The sequence below is a fragment of the Petromyzon marinus genome, unplaced genomic scaffold (assembly GCF_048934315.1).
Source record: "Petromyzon marinus isolate PM22_M1 ecotype Great Lakes invasive population unplaced genomic scaffold, UKy_Petmar_22M1.pri1.0 PM_Scaffold_33, whole genome shotgun sequence".
Taxonomy (NCBI): domain Eukaryota; kingdom Metazoa; phylum Chordata; class Hyperoartia; order Petromyzontiformes; family Petromyzontidae; genus Petromyzon; species Petromyzon marinus.
Genome location: NW_027423313.1, coordinates 642,302 through 661,340, shown reverse-complemented (window position 1 = coordinate 661,340; position 19,039 = coordinate 642,302). Strand labels below are relative to the sequence as shown.

Here is a 19,039-nt window from a genome sequence, read left to right as displayed (position 1 = left end):
TAAAGCGATTTGAAGCATGTTTTTTTTTGGGGGTCTGACTTTTTGTGACACCGTGTGACAAAGGGGGAGGGGTCCAAAATCGCGTGACGTCATTTATGGACGGCCCCTTGTGTTTTGATGTCAGAGGAGTTGTACTCGGTAAGAGAGGTAGGCGACAGACACAAATCTAGGCTGGAGTGGAGGCCACCACTCTGCCACTTACCAGCTAAAATGCAAACGTGTATGGAATGATAAAAAAAAGCTTTGCCCCAACACCAGATTGACACCTTTTACAAGGCAGCAAGTCCGCATGAACCACAAATACCTGCTAACACCAGTGGCGAGGGATATCTGAGCCAGTGTTGGGACTCCCCTATGTCGACTTAGGCTGAAATGAATACAGGCAGTCTCGCTTAGCGCTCAAGATGCCTATGTGGAGAAGTGAGCATTCAGGAAATCAGCGCGAAAAGGGTTATACCATTATATATGGGGATGACTTCTCGACAGCGTTATCTCTTATGAACAATAAATGAGGGCTTCATTGGAGTATCAGCGCTGTTTTATAAGAGTAATAAAACAGATGGTAAACATTCCATCAAAACGAATTTTTTTTTTATAGCATCAGGAAGTATTATGTACTGTACTCACCAGTGTAACCGCCATATGCTCACTCACCTCGACCGGCCTTATCACTGGCATGTTGACATTCCCAGACATTTTGGGGCTAAGGCAGAGAGACCAAGGAGGAGCAAACACATCGGCGGACGAGTTTGTCTTTTAAAAATTGGCGAGCGCTGTGTGGCTCAGAGCGTACTGTGATAAAACTGAACAACAAATTAACCTTATGGCGGGACCCCGAGGTCCCGAATAAACGTAAGTCAAAATCGTAATGAATAAATTTTTGGTGACTCCGTCACACCGCGCACATAAACGACGCGACCTACCTGGCGCGGATCATTCTGTTGTCATGCCGTCCAAGCGCAGCGAGGACGAATGCGCAGAAGAAACCAAACTTTGAAACTTTGATTAGCGCATCGTGTAGAGCTCGTCGAGAGGGATAGATTGCCGTTTCATTCGCCTTCAACAGACAAAATGACGTCGCAACGCAGTTTATGCGAGAGCCGGGGGCTTATGGGACCCCATAAGGTTCAAATATTGTATTAACATTGACGAAATTATTGATTTTTTTTAAGTACTCATGGCCATGAATGCTGGTTGTCTTGGAGCGTTTGTCACTCTCATTGGCTGAGCGAATGTAAATGAAGATGGTGTGGGTGCGTTTCCTGGGCCAGCGCTGCTGCGCATTCTACCACTCTGTTTAGGCTGTGCGGGGAATCGTGGTGTTGCCTTTGCTTGGGTGTGTGGGTGTCAGCCCATCTGTCCTATGTGTGTCTACCTGTGTATTAGGCACCTCACTTGCCATGTGCCATGGTGTTGTCTCCACCATCCGATGGCGAATGGCATGTCACGATGCGATTGAAGGCAGGATTTACGCTGGGAGGAGCTAACGTGCCCGTGCCATGTGCCCTTGCTCCCGTCGCAGTTGGAAATGCCGGAAAAGGAAATGCACCACCTGTCCCGGGAGGTGTCGACCCTGCGGGACAATCTGAGCAGGGCAAGAGTGCAGTTCGCCACCCTGCGTGGCGCACTGAGCCAGACAGAGAAGAGTCTCCATGAGATGCTGCACCAACTCAAGAAAAACCATGCTGAGGAGGTACTGTGGCCACCACCAACCCCCCTGTCCCCTTGTTACACGGAGCACGGCTAAAGTGAAACTTCGTTTGTCAAGATTTCGCCGATCTTACATTTACATGCAAATTTCATCAAGCCCTGCCCACTGACCCTTGAGCTACACCCATCTCAAACCTTAGCAGCGCTCCCGCCATATATTTTTTCCTGCCTCGGCAGCTCTCCTGCCATATCCTTCACTTGATGACGATTGCTTGTGTTGCGATCGAAACGTCGTGATATTGTTATTATTTTTGTATCTACATGGCCTTACCGAAAGACCCAAATAATGTGTTCACGTTGTGAAGCTGCGTGGCACACAAGCAGAGATAACAAAACCTCAACATATTCGTCAATAACGCTGCAATGGATATTGCTTTGACTTCTCTGATGTGATGAAGGCCCATTGCCTGAAACATCACCTTTTAGAAGCTCTGCCCTATTAAGTGCATCATTATTGATTCATGCGTTGAGTTTTTATTCAGAGTTACGATCTGAACGTCAAGGAAATGGCACATTAAATGAGTGCATTCTGGGAGGTAGCTAGGTGCCCCAGGGGTCAGACATGCTGTGCCAGCATGGCTGAGATGCCAGGATTGAATGTGGATTACAGCTGCCCAACCACAGTGATTAAACCGGATTCTCAAGCATAGTGGTCTCAGCCTAGTTGCAAATGAGTGCACAAAAAACCCATCGAATTATATTTTTGTTCCGTAATAAATTTTGCTAAATTCACTGTAGCGAGTGGTCCATGGTTTTATTCCCAATAATGTTGAAAATGAAAGATAAAAGCAGATCAAACTAAATTTTCGTATCATAGCATCTCCCCACATAATGTGCATGTATTATGTTTTATTGATTAATACATCTGTACGGTGCTGACCAGCATGGGGAAGTATAGTCAAACACATTCCCATGACCGACATGGTGTGAGGAGGCGTTGTGAGTTATTTGTTTTGAATATTGACTCAATTTGAAGATGAACATTTGGGTGCAACGAGTTTCTTCATTATCTTATGATGAAGAACGTTGCCATGTTGTATGCACGCTTACCAATCGTTTATTGATGTATACAATGTATCATGGTTCTATTTTTTGACTTTCTATTATCATTCTAAATATTTTAAACGTGATTGTGGTATGTTCAATAAGACCACAGGTGTTTACCTTGCATATTTTTGTAGTTCTTGATTTGTTTACAATATAATCTCAATTTCTTATTTTCATCTTGAAAAGCATCCACTGCACGTGTGCGTCCGTCTGCATGCGAGGCGCCTGTATGTGCGTCTCTGTACTCAATGCCCGTGTCTCCGCATTCTTATCTTGTCTCCCTCTGCATGTTCTGCCTTTGGCTATGTACATCTCTCTCCACATGCACTGTCTTTCCATAATGTGTCCAAATTTGTATGACTTGCTTGTGTCTTTGTGTGTATGTCTCTGCATCTGTAATTTATTTTCTTGTGCCTCCTGCCCATGTCTATAGTCTCTTATCTCTCTGTACAACTACATGCTCCGTGTGTCTGTATGTCTGTACCTGTCCTCATCTGCACGCTGCATGTGTCTGTGATGAAGGGCTGCCCACCTATGCATGCACGTGCCTGTGACACTGTGCCCTTCTGCCCGTGAGCAGCTAATGGCACACTCGCAGGCCATCAACAGCCTGCAGGTGGAGTTGGAGGCAGTGCGGTGGGGCGAGCGCGAGGAGCAGCTGAGGCGTGAGCACGATGCGACTCTGCATCTGGCATACATAGAGCTGGCCGAATATCGTGCATCACATATGCACGACAATTCAGAGTACGACGCTCACGTTGTGCACATCACGGTCCTCCAGAAGGTGAGGCCTCCACTCTCGCAACAGCCACCCCCCTTCTTGCAACAGCAATGTGTCCTGCCCAAGCCCACTTATTTTCTCAATATTTTGGATGAATGCTAAACAATTTATTAATATATTCAAATTACATGTTGTAATTACGTGTAATTTAGATGCTGCCCGTCTCCGCCCGCAGGCGCTGAAGGAGCGTGACGAGCTGCTGCGGCGCTCAGAGGCAGACCTGGTGGCGGCGCGGGAAGAGGCGCGAGAGCGCGGGACTGAAACCGAGCGGCTGGGCACCGAGGCCGCGGAGCTGAGAGCGAACATGCGCGACCTCTTTACCAACCAAGAGGTGCAGCAGACCGAGGTGGACAACCTGCGGCATGAAGTACTGGAGCTGCAGCAACGACTGCAGGAGGCTAACGCTTGCTGCGAGGAGACCGGTGGGTAGGGGCCTGTGCTCCAAAATCTTTCTGAATCCACGGACCCATTGAACACTAATTTTTGTCGAGCACTGTGCACCAATAACTTCTTTTTACGAGTTAAAACGAGTAATTCCTCGTTTTTACTTCATTTCCCACGTGGACCACTTCCGCTGTCTAACATAGGACTGCACTGGGTTTACTAACTGCTCTCTCACTAGGCCCTTCCTGTGCATATATTATTATTCTGGACCCTGTGTTTGCATGCAAGCTGGTGAATAGGTCTGAGGGACCTCAGACCTATTCTGTCTGCTACTACTCCCACTGCTGGTACTCTTCCTCCTGAGCTACTGCTCCTTCTCTGTCTGCTGCCACTGGTGGCTGTACTGTCTTCATCGCCATGGTTTTGTGTCCCTTCCGACAGGCAATTCTCTGGAGCAACAGACGGACTTTCTCAAGGCCGAGCTGGGAGTCTCCAGGGCAGAGGAGGCCGCGAGGGCACAGGAGGTGGTGCAGCTGCAGCACACACTTCAGCACACGGATGCTGAGATGGAGTGCATGCACGGCCAGATTGCCGGGCTGCAGCACCAGGTAACCAGAGCCTTATGCGGCAGCCCCCCTACCTCCATGTGTGTGCATGAGGCCTGTCCTCATCGCCTGAGCAGTGCACCATCGCATATTAGAGAATGTTTTTTTAGGTAAAGTCACGTAGAAATAAGAAATAATAAAATTAATAATAATAAACCAAAGAATAATTCCTGCAGTCACGAAAGCTCCAAATTCAAGTTTCATTTCGATTTAAAGCTTTCGTGACTGCAATGATTCATCTTCTTTGGTTCTTTCGGTAAAGTCACGTAGAATGAGAATACAATAATAAATTGATAAAATAAAATAACACAATAATATTCTCACGACGTTTCGGCCACAACAACCTGATGAAGGCCGCTTGTGTTGTGGCCGAAACGTTGTGAGAATATTATTGTGTTATTTTATTTTATCAATTTATTATTTTATTCTCATTCTACGTGACTTTACCGAAAGAACCAAAGAAGATGGTTGAAGTTTCATGTTAGAGAATGGTTTGCAGAAGCATAAATCACATAACTACTTCTGAGAAATATTTAAGTCCCCTCTGGTACCCACACAATAGGAGGAAATACTTTGATATCTGCCCTGCTATGGAGAGTAATGAGTAATGTTCATCACAAAACAGTCTGATCTTTGGTTTTCAGAGCTGGAACTTAGCTCGATTTAGTGTAAAGCCGACATTGTTTTCATGGGCTTTTCTGTGAAGTCATTGATGATCAGGCTGAGATCATTAACTCACTGCACATGTGAACCTGGCTTAATCACAGGTGGCTGAAACCTGAAGTGGTTATATAAGTAATATGGATGCAGCCAGGAAGGCAGACAGCCAGAATGTTTTTTTTCGAATGTAATATGATAATGCATTTCTATATGGCAAAAGGTATAATTGTGACCACAGGATCGGTCCTCCCCTCATGGCTCTTAATTTTGTCTGCAGATAGGTGAATGTTGGATGAGGTAATTACACTAGACAAGGCAATCCCTGACTAGGCCTTTAACTAATTCACTCCCTCTCATAATTTGTCATAATTCAGAGTTGCGAATGTATTTTCTCACATTTTAATACTTTCAGTTAGAATAAATACAATTTAATTATAAAGTCAGCTGCAGTTTACAGGACTTTTTCTAAAATGTGATTGGCGTGCATTTGTTAGAGAAACAATATAGGCTTGCAGACACACAGCTATATGCACACCACAGAGTTTAAATGACTTAAGTGGTAATTATTTATCTGTTTGCAAGCCAGGCTTAATTACAGCTGGGTCTTTTCCAACCCAGAAAAGATTTCCACATTCTGCACACCATATTCAGTATACTTCTCCAGACATGAATCCAACATTGTGGAACGTGTGCGTGCCTGTAGCTGAAGGAGTCGGAGGGGCACGTCCAGGCACTTGGGATGGAGAAGGCGCAGCAGCAGGACGCGCACCGGAAAGAGGCCTGCGAGCTGGCGACAGGGCTGGAGGAGGTCCGGCTCACCCTCACCGATGCTTTTAAGCAGTTCGAGCGCAACTCCAAGAAGGTATCGGCTCGCAAGGGCACGCGTGGTGAAGCCGCGATTGGCACTGAAGAGGGGCGCCACGGTGGCGAGATGTTAACTACCTCGCCTGTATGCAGGAGGTTGTGGGTTTGATCCCAACCCCGACACCTGTATATTTGGAGTTTGCATGTTCTCCCTGTGGTCACGTGGATTTTTTCCGGGTCCTCCGGTTCTTCCTCCACATTTAGAAACGTGCGTTTAGATTCTATAGCTGCAATACATTTCCACATGATAAGCCATTTTGTTGAACTTTCATTTGTGGGCAGGTCGCTTCTGAAAAAGAGCTATATAGTTCAGTAGGCCTTAGCTGGTAAAATAAAGATAATGAAAGTTTGAGTTTTAAGACATTTGTGGCAGCGTTCACAAGAGGAGGAGACCCTTGTGCGGCGAAATATTTATGATGATATACAACGTATTAATTTACTGTGATGAGCCTTCTGCACTCTGAACCAAGCTGTCCGAGTTTGATTACCAACCATGGCTAGCATTGGTGGGCAGTGAAATCTGACCCAGTCTTGGGTGTACCACTTCGTGCTGACCAGTGTGATGAAGTATGATCAATTAATTCCCATGACCGGTATGGCTCAGGGAAACTTTCATCCAGCAGTATCACAAAAACACATTCAGCGGTGGACGGATCATGGCTGTTCATGATGATGATGGTGATGATTACGATGGTAAAACGAACGTTGCCTGTATTAAGGCTCAGGAGGACGAGGACACAATCACTCGGCTGAAGGAGGAGCTCAAGGCGAGCAAGGAGGAGCTCGCAGCGAGTGAGGCGGAGCGCGCCAGTGCCCAGCCGGAGCTCTCCACCCCCCAACAGGGACTGTCGGCGCTGCAGGATCAGCTGACCACGTCCCAAGCTGAGAATGAGGACACTCTGCGTCAGGTAATGCTCCCAGCCTCGTTCCCACGGCCGCTGAGAACCCAGGCTCTCCTGGCCCCGGAACGGCCCAGGTCTGACCGTGACACAGCACTTGAGTCGTCAGGCTGTGTAGGGTCTGACCATCTGCTCCCCTCTGCTACGTGCATGTCCATGCCCTCCCTGTCCTGGTTTGGGAAGCGATTTTAATCTGACCTTTTAATGCAGATTTTGGGTTACTTAATCCATATATGTGGGCTTTTATAGGCGTAATCATGGGTTGTGTGCATGATGGTCTGACAAGATTGGGTGCATCCTGGGTGATTTGGTCAAACATGGGGTATGGACATCTGTGAAAAATATTTTCACAGCTCATCAGACTCCTCCAATATGAATAAAGATTCTGGTTCTAAATGTGTCTGTTGTTGCATCTGTATGCAACAACAGACACAATAACCGCACACAGTCGTTAAAATGCTTTTCTCTGTCCCTCTGCCTGTGGCCCAAGCAGCTGTTCGAGAGGAGCCAGGAGCTGGGATCCCTGCATGCGGGGATTCTTTGGTATCAGCGTATGCTGGCCGAGCTGCACACAGAGCTGGAGCAGTACCGCGAAAACGCACAGATCGGACGCTCACAGCTGCAGCATTTGGACATGCTGCGCCAGCAGAGCGAGGCGGAGGTGAGTACACTGCATTCGCACGTCGCAGACAAAGACTCCCCGTATAGCCTTAATAGACTGTTGGGGAAAGTACTGTTAGTGAGCAGCACCTATGAAGGCCGGCATGGCACACAAGGGGGTGATTGGCCAGCACCATGCCTCGCTGCCTTTGTCTCTCCAGTGGTGGTGTTTACACATCGCACCAGGTACTCATTTGAGGCTGGGTCGATCTAGGGGACGCCCAGGACCGGTTCACATAATCGTCACTGGTGTTGGCCATGAACGGGAATCGAACTCGGTTTCGAAGGCTAATCGCTACACTACCGCTCCCCACACATTCACTTTCATACACATAAACACGTGTGCGTGCACACACACACACTTATAGGCAAACACTTGCTCCAAGCGCCATCCTGAATTATTACATGTCGCGGAGGATTGCTCCACTGAACAAAATAGTGACGCGGTTCAATTTTCAAGTGCGAGTTCGCGTTTAAAGTCAATGTTATAAAATATATATTTGATGGAAGCAGGTTCGTAAGTGCAGGTGTTTGTAAGTTGAGGACTGCCTATATATACACTTATTTTTCACACAGATGTGTATATGCGCACTGGGTTACTGAGCATCCTCTGTTTAGGGACTGTACCACATTACAATCCACCATCCCACCTCTAGTAAAAGTACCTACTACTACTAGAACATCTGCTCCCCTCTGCTACGTGCATCTCCATCCCCTCCCTATTTTTGGTTGGGAAGCAATTATAATCGGACATTTTAAAGTAGCTTTTGGGTTAATTAATCCATATATCTGGGCTTTTATAGGTGTTATCTTGGGTTGTATGGATGGTGGTCACCCATCCAAGTACCATCAAAGTTCAACCCTGCTTTTCTTCCAAGATCTTATAATATTGGGTGCATTCCGGGTCATTTGGTCATAGGTGGTGTGGTGTATGGACATCTGTGAAAAAGAGTTTCATAGCTTATCAGATTCGTTCATTTAAAATAAAGATACTGGTTCTGTATGTGTTTGTTGGATTTGTATGTTCTTTAACAACTGCACGCAGTCGTTAAAATGCTTAGCCATGTCCTTCTGCTGCCGTTTGTCCGTGGCCAATGCAGCTCATCGAAAAGAATGAGCACCTGGGATCCCTGCAGGTGGGGATTTTGGGTTACCAGCGTGTGGTGGCAGAGCTGCACGCTGAGCTGGCGCCATGCCAAGAAAACCTGCAGAGCATTCACTGTCAGCTCCAGGATCTGCAAGTGCTGCACCAGCAGAGTGAGGCGAAGGTGAGCAAGTGCTGTTAGCGAGCACCTATGAAGTCCGGCATGGCACAAACGCACATATATACAGTAATACCATTATTTACGCCCTCCCGTTGTACGTACTTTCACTATTAATGTACTCAAGTCATTGATAGCCAATCGCATGTTATGTACTGTGGTACCTTGCCATAGCGTACTTGAGATTTACGAACTTTACTATAAAGACCCAAATAGTTTACGCTGGATGGCGACAGTAAGGCACCAGATGACGCCCAAGCGTTTGCATCTCTGACTACAGTAGTCACTTTCATGTGTACATGTGTAGTGACTAACTCAGAGACAGTAAGACTTTTAGGCGCTTCTTTTATTTAACGAGCACCATTGGGATAATACAGACACCTTACGTGGGTACACACTATTACCGTTGCTTGCCTATACAAAACACTAACCATCTAACACTGACAGCACTGAACGGAGACAGCGAACACCTATCTAGCAGCGTAATATCGAGTGAAGACGGCAGCGACGATGGCAACAAGATGACAGCGACGAGACGAAAACGACGATGACGAGATGGTGACGACGACTATCTTATATATACGAACAGCACGACGAGGATCCCACTTCCAGCAACAGCCACAAGGTCCCTCACAGGGGCCCTTCTTATACTCTCAGCGTGGCCTCGCTCCGCCACGGCCACGCCCCCTCTCTGGAACCTACTAGCGGGTTCCCGATGGCCCCCCCTCTGTGACCTTACCCCTAGATGTCCCCCTCTCGTGTCTATCGTGGCCTGCTGACGTGGGTACTACCATATACCGCAGTTACCCTTTTTTACCAGCAGCCAGCGCTATGCCACTACACATACTCTATCAATATTTTTTCCCCACATACCGGATTTATGGTGAATATTTTTCAAGTGTAAACTAATTTTACATGATAAACAACTAATAATACACATAGTATAATAGACAAATATATCAATAATATGGCAGTCCTCGACTTACGAATGCATTTAGTTCCTGAGGCCCATTCATAAGTCGGAACGGTTCGTAAGTCGGAATACAATAATGTGCGATATTTAAATTCCCATATTGTCAGTGTTATAAAATGTGTTAAGGTTCAACAAAAGTCAAGCATTGTTAAACTCGTAAATAAGAAATCATGTACATTTGCATTAACACTAAAATTATAGTGTATCGTAAGTAATACATAAAATGTAGTAAATTTTTTTTTTATTTTCACTCACCGCTTTCAAATCACAAGCGTGCTCACCGCTACACTTCCGATCCGCACAAAGATCCACCGTGTAGCTTTAATAGGCTGTTGGGGCACGTGCTGTTAGCGATAGCCTATGAAAGCCAGCACGGCATGCGAGGGGTTGTGTGCCAGCACCACACCCAGCTGCATTTGTGTCCCGAGTGGTGATGTTTATACAGCACGCTAGGTGCTCATTTGAGGCCGAGTTGACCTACGGGAGGCCCAGGAATGGTTCAGATAATCGTCACTGGTGTTGGCCGTGAGTTGGAATTGAACTTGGGTCGGTGGGTTTGTAGCGCAGCGCGTGAACTGCAACACTACCGCTCCCCACACAATCACTTTCACATATACGCACATGTGCGCGTGCACCAGGCTGACTCATGACATCTCGTGGAGGATCGCAGCACTGAACAAAATAGTTCTGTGGTTCAGTTTGGAAGTGCAAGTTCGCGTTTTAAAGTCAATGGTAACCAAAAATTAATACATTTCATAGAAACAGATTCGGAAGTCGGGTATCCGTAAGTCGGGTCTCCGTAAGTATGGTGTTCCTAAGTCGAGGACTGTATGTATACACTTATTTTTCACACTGATGGTTGTACAGAATGGATGCGCACTAGGTTACTGAGCATTCTCTGTTTAGGGACTGTACCACGTTACGATCCACCATCCCACCTCTAGTAGAAGTACCTACGACTACTAGACCATCTGCTCCCCTTTGCTACATGCATCTCCATCCCCTCCCTCTTTTTGGTTGGGAAGCGATCTTAATCTATTATTTTAATCCAGATTTTGGGTTAATTAATTCCTAAAAAATGTTTAACATAAAACTTTCATGACTGCAGGAATTCATATTCTTGATTCTTTCGGTAAAGTCACGTACTTTTTTTTAATAATATAAAAAAAAACCCACGACGTTTCGATTGCAACACAAGCGGTCTTCATCATGCTTTTATAGGTGTTATCTTGGTTTGTATTGATGGTGGTTGCCCATCCAAGCACTTGAGGTTCAACCATGCTTTTCTTCCAAGATCTGAGATGATTGGATGCATTTCGGTTTATTTGGTCAAAGGTGGTGTATGGACATCTGTGTAAAAGAGCTTCGTAGCTCATTACATTACTCAATTATAAATGAAGATCCTGGTTGTGTGTGTTATTATACCTGTATGTTCTGCAATAACCTCACGCAGTCGTTAAAATGCTTTCCTGTGTCCCTCTGCCGCCATTTGCCCGTGGCCCACGCAGCTCATTGACAGGAACTGGCAACTGGAATCTCTGCAGGCAGAGATTCAGTGGTATCAACGTGTAGTGGCGGAGCTGCACGCTGAGCTGGCACCCTACCGCGACAACGAGCAGAGTGGACACTCGGAGCAGCAGCGTCTGCAGAGCGAGGTGGAGGTGAGTGTACAGCACTCGCGCATCGCACACACACACACGTATATAATTTGCGTTTAACGTAAATAATAGATTCATGCACACACGATTCAGTGTATTATGATAATGATGAGCTGGTCTAACCATCACGTTAAGCCGTCATGGTCCCCGTTTACAAATACAGATTATCTATCTATAGACAATTTCATTATTGCTGGATACAGTGATAATGATGAGAATGATTTAGCACCTTTCTGTACACCGGGGCATCTCAGAGCGCTTTACATCACATCTCATCTCAACACGTGTGAAAGGGCACCCCCAATGACAGATGTCCCTGTGGGCACAAGGTGACTCAGCACCTGGTGTGCAATTGGCATTTGTCTGCCAGTAGGGGGTGCTGATTGTTGTGTGTAATCCCAGTTGAGCTGGTAGAAGTACTGAGTTGTGTGTAGTGTCTAATGGGTCAGTATGTCCACAGCTTGTCACGGTTGAGGAGGAAGAGGACATCTCTGGCTGCTCACTGGAGCCTGGCATTCAAGAAGCCTCCCAAGACCTGCCCCCCCAGGCCTCGAACACCCTCTGAGCATCTCACAGCCCCCCACACTTCCAGCACCACCCAACCCCACCAGCACCTCCCCTTCCTTACAAGGCGTCGCGTTTTAATAATAAATATTTGTATCTAATACTATCGCCTCGTCTCAATTCTTTTGAGTGTTTGGGACACGCGAGTGGCTCACATTTATAACGCTAAGGGCTGTCTACATCCACAGTGTGGCTGTTGCGGAGCTTCTAGAAACCAAATATGAGGCAGAGTTCTGTGTCCCTTGGGTAATGCCAGCCCTCCAAGGGGTTTGCACTGAGCTTGAGTTGGGGGCGACAAGCACAAGGTTGTGGAGGTGGTGATGGTGGTGGAAATTTAGGAGGATGGCAAGGAGGAGATGCCCATCAATAAACTAGTTGGCCACGGTGAAGCCAGCAACCATAGTCGTTCCTACGTCCCCTGATGTGAGCGGCAGTGCTGGAGGGCAGTTCCACGGTCTCAGACGGACGTGGATACTCATTACCATAATCGCACAGTTATCTTACCTTGGGCAAAGTATTTCAACCAAGAGATTCAGATAGAAATCATCTGTGTGAATAATGTAATTTCTAAAGCAATATTATATCCAATAAAAATATATAAAATTAAGATGATGCTGAAATTGTGATGTTTGCCTAATATGTGGAACTGCCCTACATGTAGTGCCAAACACTGACGCTCTGAAAAATATTTCTGCAGCAAATCTGTAGCCCTATCCCTAACTCCAAGCCTGAATAGACTATGGAATATATGAAAACTCAATGTCCAATTCACAAATTCGGAGGCATCATCACAGCGATGCACCAACTCTACTTCTTACACAATGATCTGGCTCAACCACCTCAATCCAATATAGTTGTTGCTCTACATAAACGTCGACCATACGAAGAACATGACTCCAACCCCTGTTCGTCCCCTTGTGCTAATTCATTGCTCAAGACAATGCGTTTCCATGTAGTTCTCCCCTCTTCGGGTTTTGAGAGATCCTTCTTCCCATGATGTGTCCCCAGGTTGTGTACGTCACAGATGGCAACTCTTATCCTCGTACATGGACGGTCACGTTGCGTCCCTGGTCCCCTCCCATCACCCATCACTTGCCATCCCTCCCCCCCCAATGTAATCACTCAAAACCAACTGTGATTGACTGCAGCAGTGTTTTTAACAGACACCAGTCGTGTTACGGCTATTGGTGTTGTTATCGTTTATTGTAATAAACGCATTGCCTCCAAGAGAAGTCTCGCTCTACGTTCATACCCACAACACAGGCGCAAAATACATTACAGAAGTTATGTTAAGCAGCGGTAAAGTTTGAGTGATAGCTCATCTGACACTGACTCCTCTCACAACGACCAACTTTCCGAATACTCATTCAGTAGTAAGGAGGCAATGATCAGAGGTCTGAGGAAGTTGGACGAGAAAACAAGTGCTGAAAAGAAGGTTACATGAATATTCTATACCATGGGTAAAGTCGCTACCATACAAGGTTAGGAATTATTTCAAACAACTCAGCCTAACAGTGATTACGAAGTTTGGAGAATATTCAACACTGAGGGGTTTAATGCTGCCAAATTTATGACCCAGTGCGTAAACGAGGAGTGTATTACGCAGGTGATGTTGATCAATACCACGAAGGTGACAAAATGTTCAAGATTGTTTTTTTAATCCTTGAGTCCAGAGATTACAGAAATTGTGGGTATGGTTTTGGACCCAGAGACGGCCTCCTTACACCACATACAGAATAGGGTTCACACGGCATGGCTATATAGAATTAGGAGCCATAATTCGGACAAAACACATGGAGAGAGATAATGCACCCCGCCATCTAGAGGGAAGTAAAAATCACGTGAGCAGCTACAGCACCTCACACCAAGCCCCACAATACAGAGTTAGTTAGTTCATAGTTAATTTATTTGGTATAGCCCTGTGAGCCATTCGGCTCTTGAATCGGGTGCAACCGCAACAAACAAAAAACATGAACAAGAAAACATCTTAAAGTGATTATGTGACTGTGCAAACAGAAAATACAGGAAAAAATATCAAAATATTCCTGAAATAGCACCGTACACCAACGCTGTGTGCAAAAATCCCAGTGGGATGCAAGTCAAATAACAACAACAACCACAAGACAACTAAGATTAAAGCCATCCGTCTAACTCCGTACTACAATAAACAAAAACATGGCCAAAACAAAAAAAACACTTTTCGAAATCACCAAAATAAAAGCCATAAATCCAATGTAACAGTGATCATAGGGACTGTGACCGAATTTTTAACAATAAACTACATAAATAAATTATAACACCAAAATCTAGAGCCATATTTTAGGCCACTGAATAGCAGTGGCAGCTAGGGTTGTACAACTCCTCCAGAGCAGTTTTGAGTGAAGATCTCATAGATAGTGATTCAAGTTGCAGTTTATTGGCAATAGCATTCCAGACCCTGGGGGCATCAATAGCAAAGGCCCTTCCTCCAGTTTTTGTACGGCAATAGGGAATGTGAAGCTGGTAAATGAGCGAAGACCTGAGGTCAAATGTGTTCTTTGAAACAGAGAGGAGATCCAGTAGGTAGTCTGCGGAATTTTTTTTCAGAGAGGAGCAAGCACCCAAGAACTACCAACATAATTACACGCAGAGATGGCAAGGTAACAATCCAGCGAGAGAGTGGCACACCAATCCGAGGCAACCACAGCGCACAAAGACAGGTAATTATTGGAATTTCAGGGTGTGGAAGCCAAGAGCGGAATCATACCAGCACCCCATGCCACGACAAACTCAAGGTTAAACACAATCTGCCCATTCCCCCTTCGATACCCCCACCCGGCTATACCAGGAGGGAGTAGAGAAACAGGAAAGGAAACAAAAATGGACTCAACTCAGATACAAAATGTGGCACAAACACGTGGTGAATCACCCACATTAATTGAGAATGAGCTGCCAGTGAGAGCACTGCCCACTGAATTACTGAAAAAAAGTTTTTCATCCAAAGGCCGATGCCTGCATTCCTCAGGGCGTGTCCCTGTAGCACGTTCCTCTGCCCCATCCATCAATCATGCAAATCCGCGAGACAATGGGCGACTTTTCCAATTACCTGGCGATTAGGTTTTACTCCCCCTCCCTGCGGTTTATCATCTCCTGTCGGATGTAGATCGGAGTGCTGAAATGTGGGAAGGGAAGATTCACAATGGATCGGGAATTATGTTGAAACCCAGCACACCCAAAAGCACAAAAGGGGGGAGGACCCAACGGGGCACGGAATCGAATCGACTCATCGAGTTAAATGTACGGATCAATGAGTGGTGGCCCACTTTACTCCAGTGACCCGGGTGCTGCTGTGGGGTCCACTTTCTGCCCCGCCTCCTTTCCCTCCCCCCTTCTCTCTCCCCCCTACTGCCGAGGCCTCTATAACCTCGTGCCACGGCAGATCTCTCGCCTACTTCAGCAGTTTTTTCTTGCTGTGGTTGTCCCACCTGATGGGAGGGACTTGATCACATCAGCCGCGTCACAGGAAGTAAAATGTGGGGATGGCTGTCATTTTTAAAGGGGTCTGAGTAATTGACCATACACAAGGAATCGGTTATAATCGACTTGGTAATCGAATCGTTCCAGCTTTAGTACTCGCGCATATAATACACTAGCTGTACTACCCAGCTTCTCCTGGGACTTGGATCCACCACGCCCGGCCGCCTTTGTCTCCCCAGTGGCGATGTTTACACACCACAGCAGTTACTCGTTTTGAGGCTGAGTCGACGTAGGGGAGGCCCAGGACCGGTTAAATTAATCGTCACTGGTAGTGGCCGTGAGCGGGAATCGAACTCGGGTTGCCGGATTCGTAGCGCAGCGCGCTAACCACTACACGACAATGCGTTACGCTTCCACATGTGCGGGTCACGTGACAGATTTGACCTCAGCTCACTTGCCGTACAAAAAATAAATGCATTATTGAGCTCCCCCCCCCCACACACAAAAAAGTGTATTTTCATAACTTTTGCATGGTGTAGAGTCTGAAAAGTACCCACATGGTAAATTTCAAGTTTGTTGCATGTCGGGAAGTACGCTAAACATTTTGAACAGACACATATTTACAACTTTTATATATATGGAGATAACACAAAATAATCATTACCACATTTGCGTTCGTTTGAGCATTCAGTGTCTCAAACCGACGCTGGTGAACTGCCAGATATTTGCAGGCAAGGATGCTCTCTGTTAGTTACAGGTCCTAGTTCTATGCAAAACTGTGGAATACTTCACAAAAAGTCATCATGAGCTTTGCAAAGCTGAAAACCATTCTGACGTTTGCTCGTGTTGAACCAATGCTGCTGAAATAAAAATCACGGCCAGAAAGGCCGTAGGCTTTCACGACCAATATTATTCATAATAAACGTTTTTGGGTTAGATCGCATTATTCATGTGTCGTAACCCTCCACTACCCGACACGCCAATCAGTAAAAAATGTGTCACATTGACAAAAGAGAAATAGATCACTCCTTCAGCCCACCGGTGTGTTGAAGAGTGAATCCACAACATTTACAATTTTTGAGTACGACGTTTCGCTGGTAATTACATCCAGCATCATCGGGCAATTTGCCAGAAAGGTGAAGCCCTCACTTCCTCCCGGTCTTAAAAAACCGGGAGCACCGTTACCATCGCAGCATGACACATGTGTGCCCGTTGAAACGTGCAGCCCTCGATCGCAATAGAACCGATAATAATTATTGTTGGTACAACTTTCTTACTCATGAAAGCTCTGCGAAGTTTCAATATAATAATTGGCTTACATCGTGGATATGAGTAACAAAATTAACACGCAAACGATGATTCCCCTCCTTCACATATCTGTCTTTCCACTTAAAAAATACATGTATTTGTACACATCCCATTAGCCACACGGCTTTCCTTCTGGGAGTGCATCATTTCAGCAGTATTGGTTGTACATAAACCAAGCTCTGGTCCGGTTTTTATATTCATCAGCACGCTCCAGCTCACTTGAAGCAATGCTGGTGAACTGCCAGCTGTTATAGGTTAGGGCCCGCTCTGTGAGATATGGGTGCTCGAAGGTTGTTGTATATGTAGGTTATGAAAATTTGATGAAAATAATGAAAATTTGATTAAATTTGAAATTTAAATAATTTATCTGAAATAATTGGTGTAATTATGTGCATAAACTATGCTCATTCGAGAGATAATCGTATTAATTTATGCGAGTGGGCGTGGTTATGATGATGCAGGTCGTTATGATAATTAGGTCCAGCCTCGGTGACGAAGGTTGGTTATTAATTGGAACAACGCAATTAATCGTATGCAGTTGTGCAGGTATTGTGAGCGTGAATGAGAGAGAGTCGACTCGACTTGCCATTTAATTCCGTATTTTCAATAAGGATACAATTATCTTCGATTTAACGCTTATTGATTATGTGCTGAATTAGTGATTAGTGTGCTTATGATAGGTAACCGAGATTCAGATCTCATTCGCAGAACAATTCTATGCAGAATCACGGAAAGAATCACACACAACTCTTCTGCTTTAATCAATTTTATTTTCTAGCTAAACTTAAATTTTTGGATAATATGAGAACTCTCAACTTCGGAATTTCAACACAGCATTAACATGGTACACATCACGATTGCGTTGTTTCACTTCGATAACGGCACCTGTGGTTAATTCCCGACGCGTAACGCAATGTTGTTGTTGTTGTTGAGAGAGACTAAAACATGCAAACTATTCTATCAAAACCTTAACCTTATAATATGTAATTCGTATTTAAATTGTTACACAACACGGCATTCGGTCATTGATCATATGCGACCCTAAATGCAGATTCTTGTCACGTTGTTAACAGTAGGACGATTGATTATTATGCAACGCTGTTCATATGGAAAGACACTCAAACCATTATTATTCCTAAAGGCACAAATATGCGTTCATAGATTCGTCTTGTTCATTCATGGATATCAGCAAGATTATGCAATAGAAAAAAACGAACCACTCAAATACCATGAACTGTGATATGGTCGCTGAGGTGAATGAGAACATGTGGGGGCACCGCGCTACAGACACATGCGCGACACTTTCCGCAATACGCTTTTATGCTTCGTTGCAATAACGAGCAACAATTATTCTTCAAACATTGAGGGCCTTGTGGCTCTATGGCCACAAATCCTTTCATTACTCCGACCACTTCCCACCCTCCCTTTTGCTCACAGCCAGATGAAAGCGACAATATTTATTTTTCAATTATTATTAACGTGGTTGAGATGACTTACACATATACCCAGCTGGAATCTGTTTTTTTACATTTATTGCCATAAACTTCACCTTAATCAGCACTAACTTGACGATTGCCTCTCTTTTGCATTGACTCCGTGACATCACGACCGTTTCCAAGGTCGGCCAACATCAAAGCGAGCAGCTCCCATAGGAAAGTGGGCCAAGTGGCACAGTTTAAGGGGCCTGCGTGGCCCACTTGGGGCAGGCGTCGCCCACTGAGGCTGCCGTGGGCATCCAGGCTGGGCCTAGATACCTGGTTGACAAACTGGATTGTTACATTGGCTTCTCTCTTGTGCATGTGTGCGCCCACTCTCAGGTGCCTGCAGGACACCTTCATGGAAGTGGACGCGAGCACCGTCCCACCCATGGACATGACTGATCGCAAACGGTTTGGGGCGCGTTCGCGCGTCACCAATGATACCGCTCATCTCCCCTTCCGTTCTGCCCCCGCCACTCGCTCCCCCCCCTTCCTTCATCACTGTTGCCGCTCCGGCCCCAGCTACGATCTCCAAAAACCATGGTCGCCTACCATCATCGTTTCCGTCGACAAACTGCTGGATGGATTCCACAGGAGGCGTTTGTGCAGCGAGCGGGAGTCCACCTGGGATTACTGGCGATCTCTGCACACGTCCCACCAACCCTTTCCTCAATTGTTGATTGTTTTAACCCCAGTTGGGGGGGAAGAGGACAAGATAAAAAATAATTGT

At 45.8% G+C, this 19,039-nt stretch overlaps 1 protein-coding gene across 1 annotated transcript; it reads left to right on the top strand.

Annotated features, from left to right (window-relative positions):
- Positions 1 to 3,336: 3,336 nt before the first annotated feature.
- LOC142923202 (uncharacterized) lies at positions 3,337 to 12,168 on the top strand. The gene is made up of 7 exons (XM_076064122.1): positions 3,337 to 3,541; positions 3,714 to 3,960; positions 4,364 to 4,530; positions 5,891 to 6,049; positions 6,771 to 6,959; positions 7,444 to 8,878; positions 11,354 to 12,168. The coding sequence occupies exons 1-6, from the start codon at positions 3,341 to 3,343 to the stop codon at positions 7,822 to 7,824; spliced, it is 1,344 nt and encodes a 447-aa protein (XP_075920237.1). The 5' UTR covers positions 3,337 to 3,340; the 3' UTR covers positions 7,825 to 8,878; positions 11,354 to 12,168.
- Positions 12,169 to 19,039: the final 6,871 nt, after the last annotated feature.

Bases quoted from the DNA above. Each gene is read 5' to 3' on its own strand.
- LOC142923202 (XM_076064122.1), top strand. From the start codon at position 3,341: ATGGCACACTCGCAGGCCATCAACAGCCTGCAGGTGGAGTTGGAGGCA. The intron at 3,961-4,363 runs GTGGGTAGGGGC...CCCTTCCGACAG, and splicing joins CGCTTGCTGCGAGGAGACCG to GCAATTCTCTGGAGCAACAG. The intron at 4,531-5,890 runs GTAACCAGAGCC...GCGTGCCTGTAG, and splicing joins TTGCCGGGCTGCAGCACCAG to CTGAAGGAGTCGGAGGGGCA.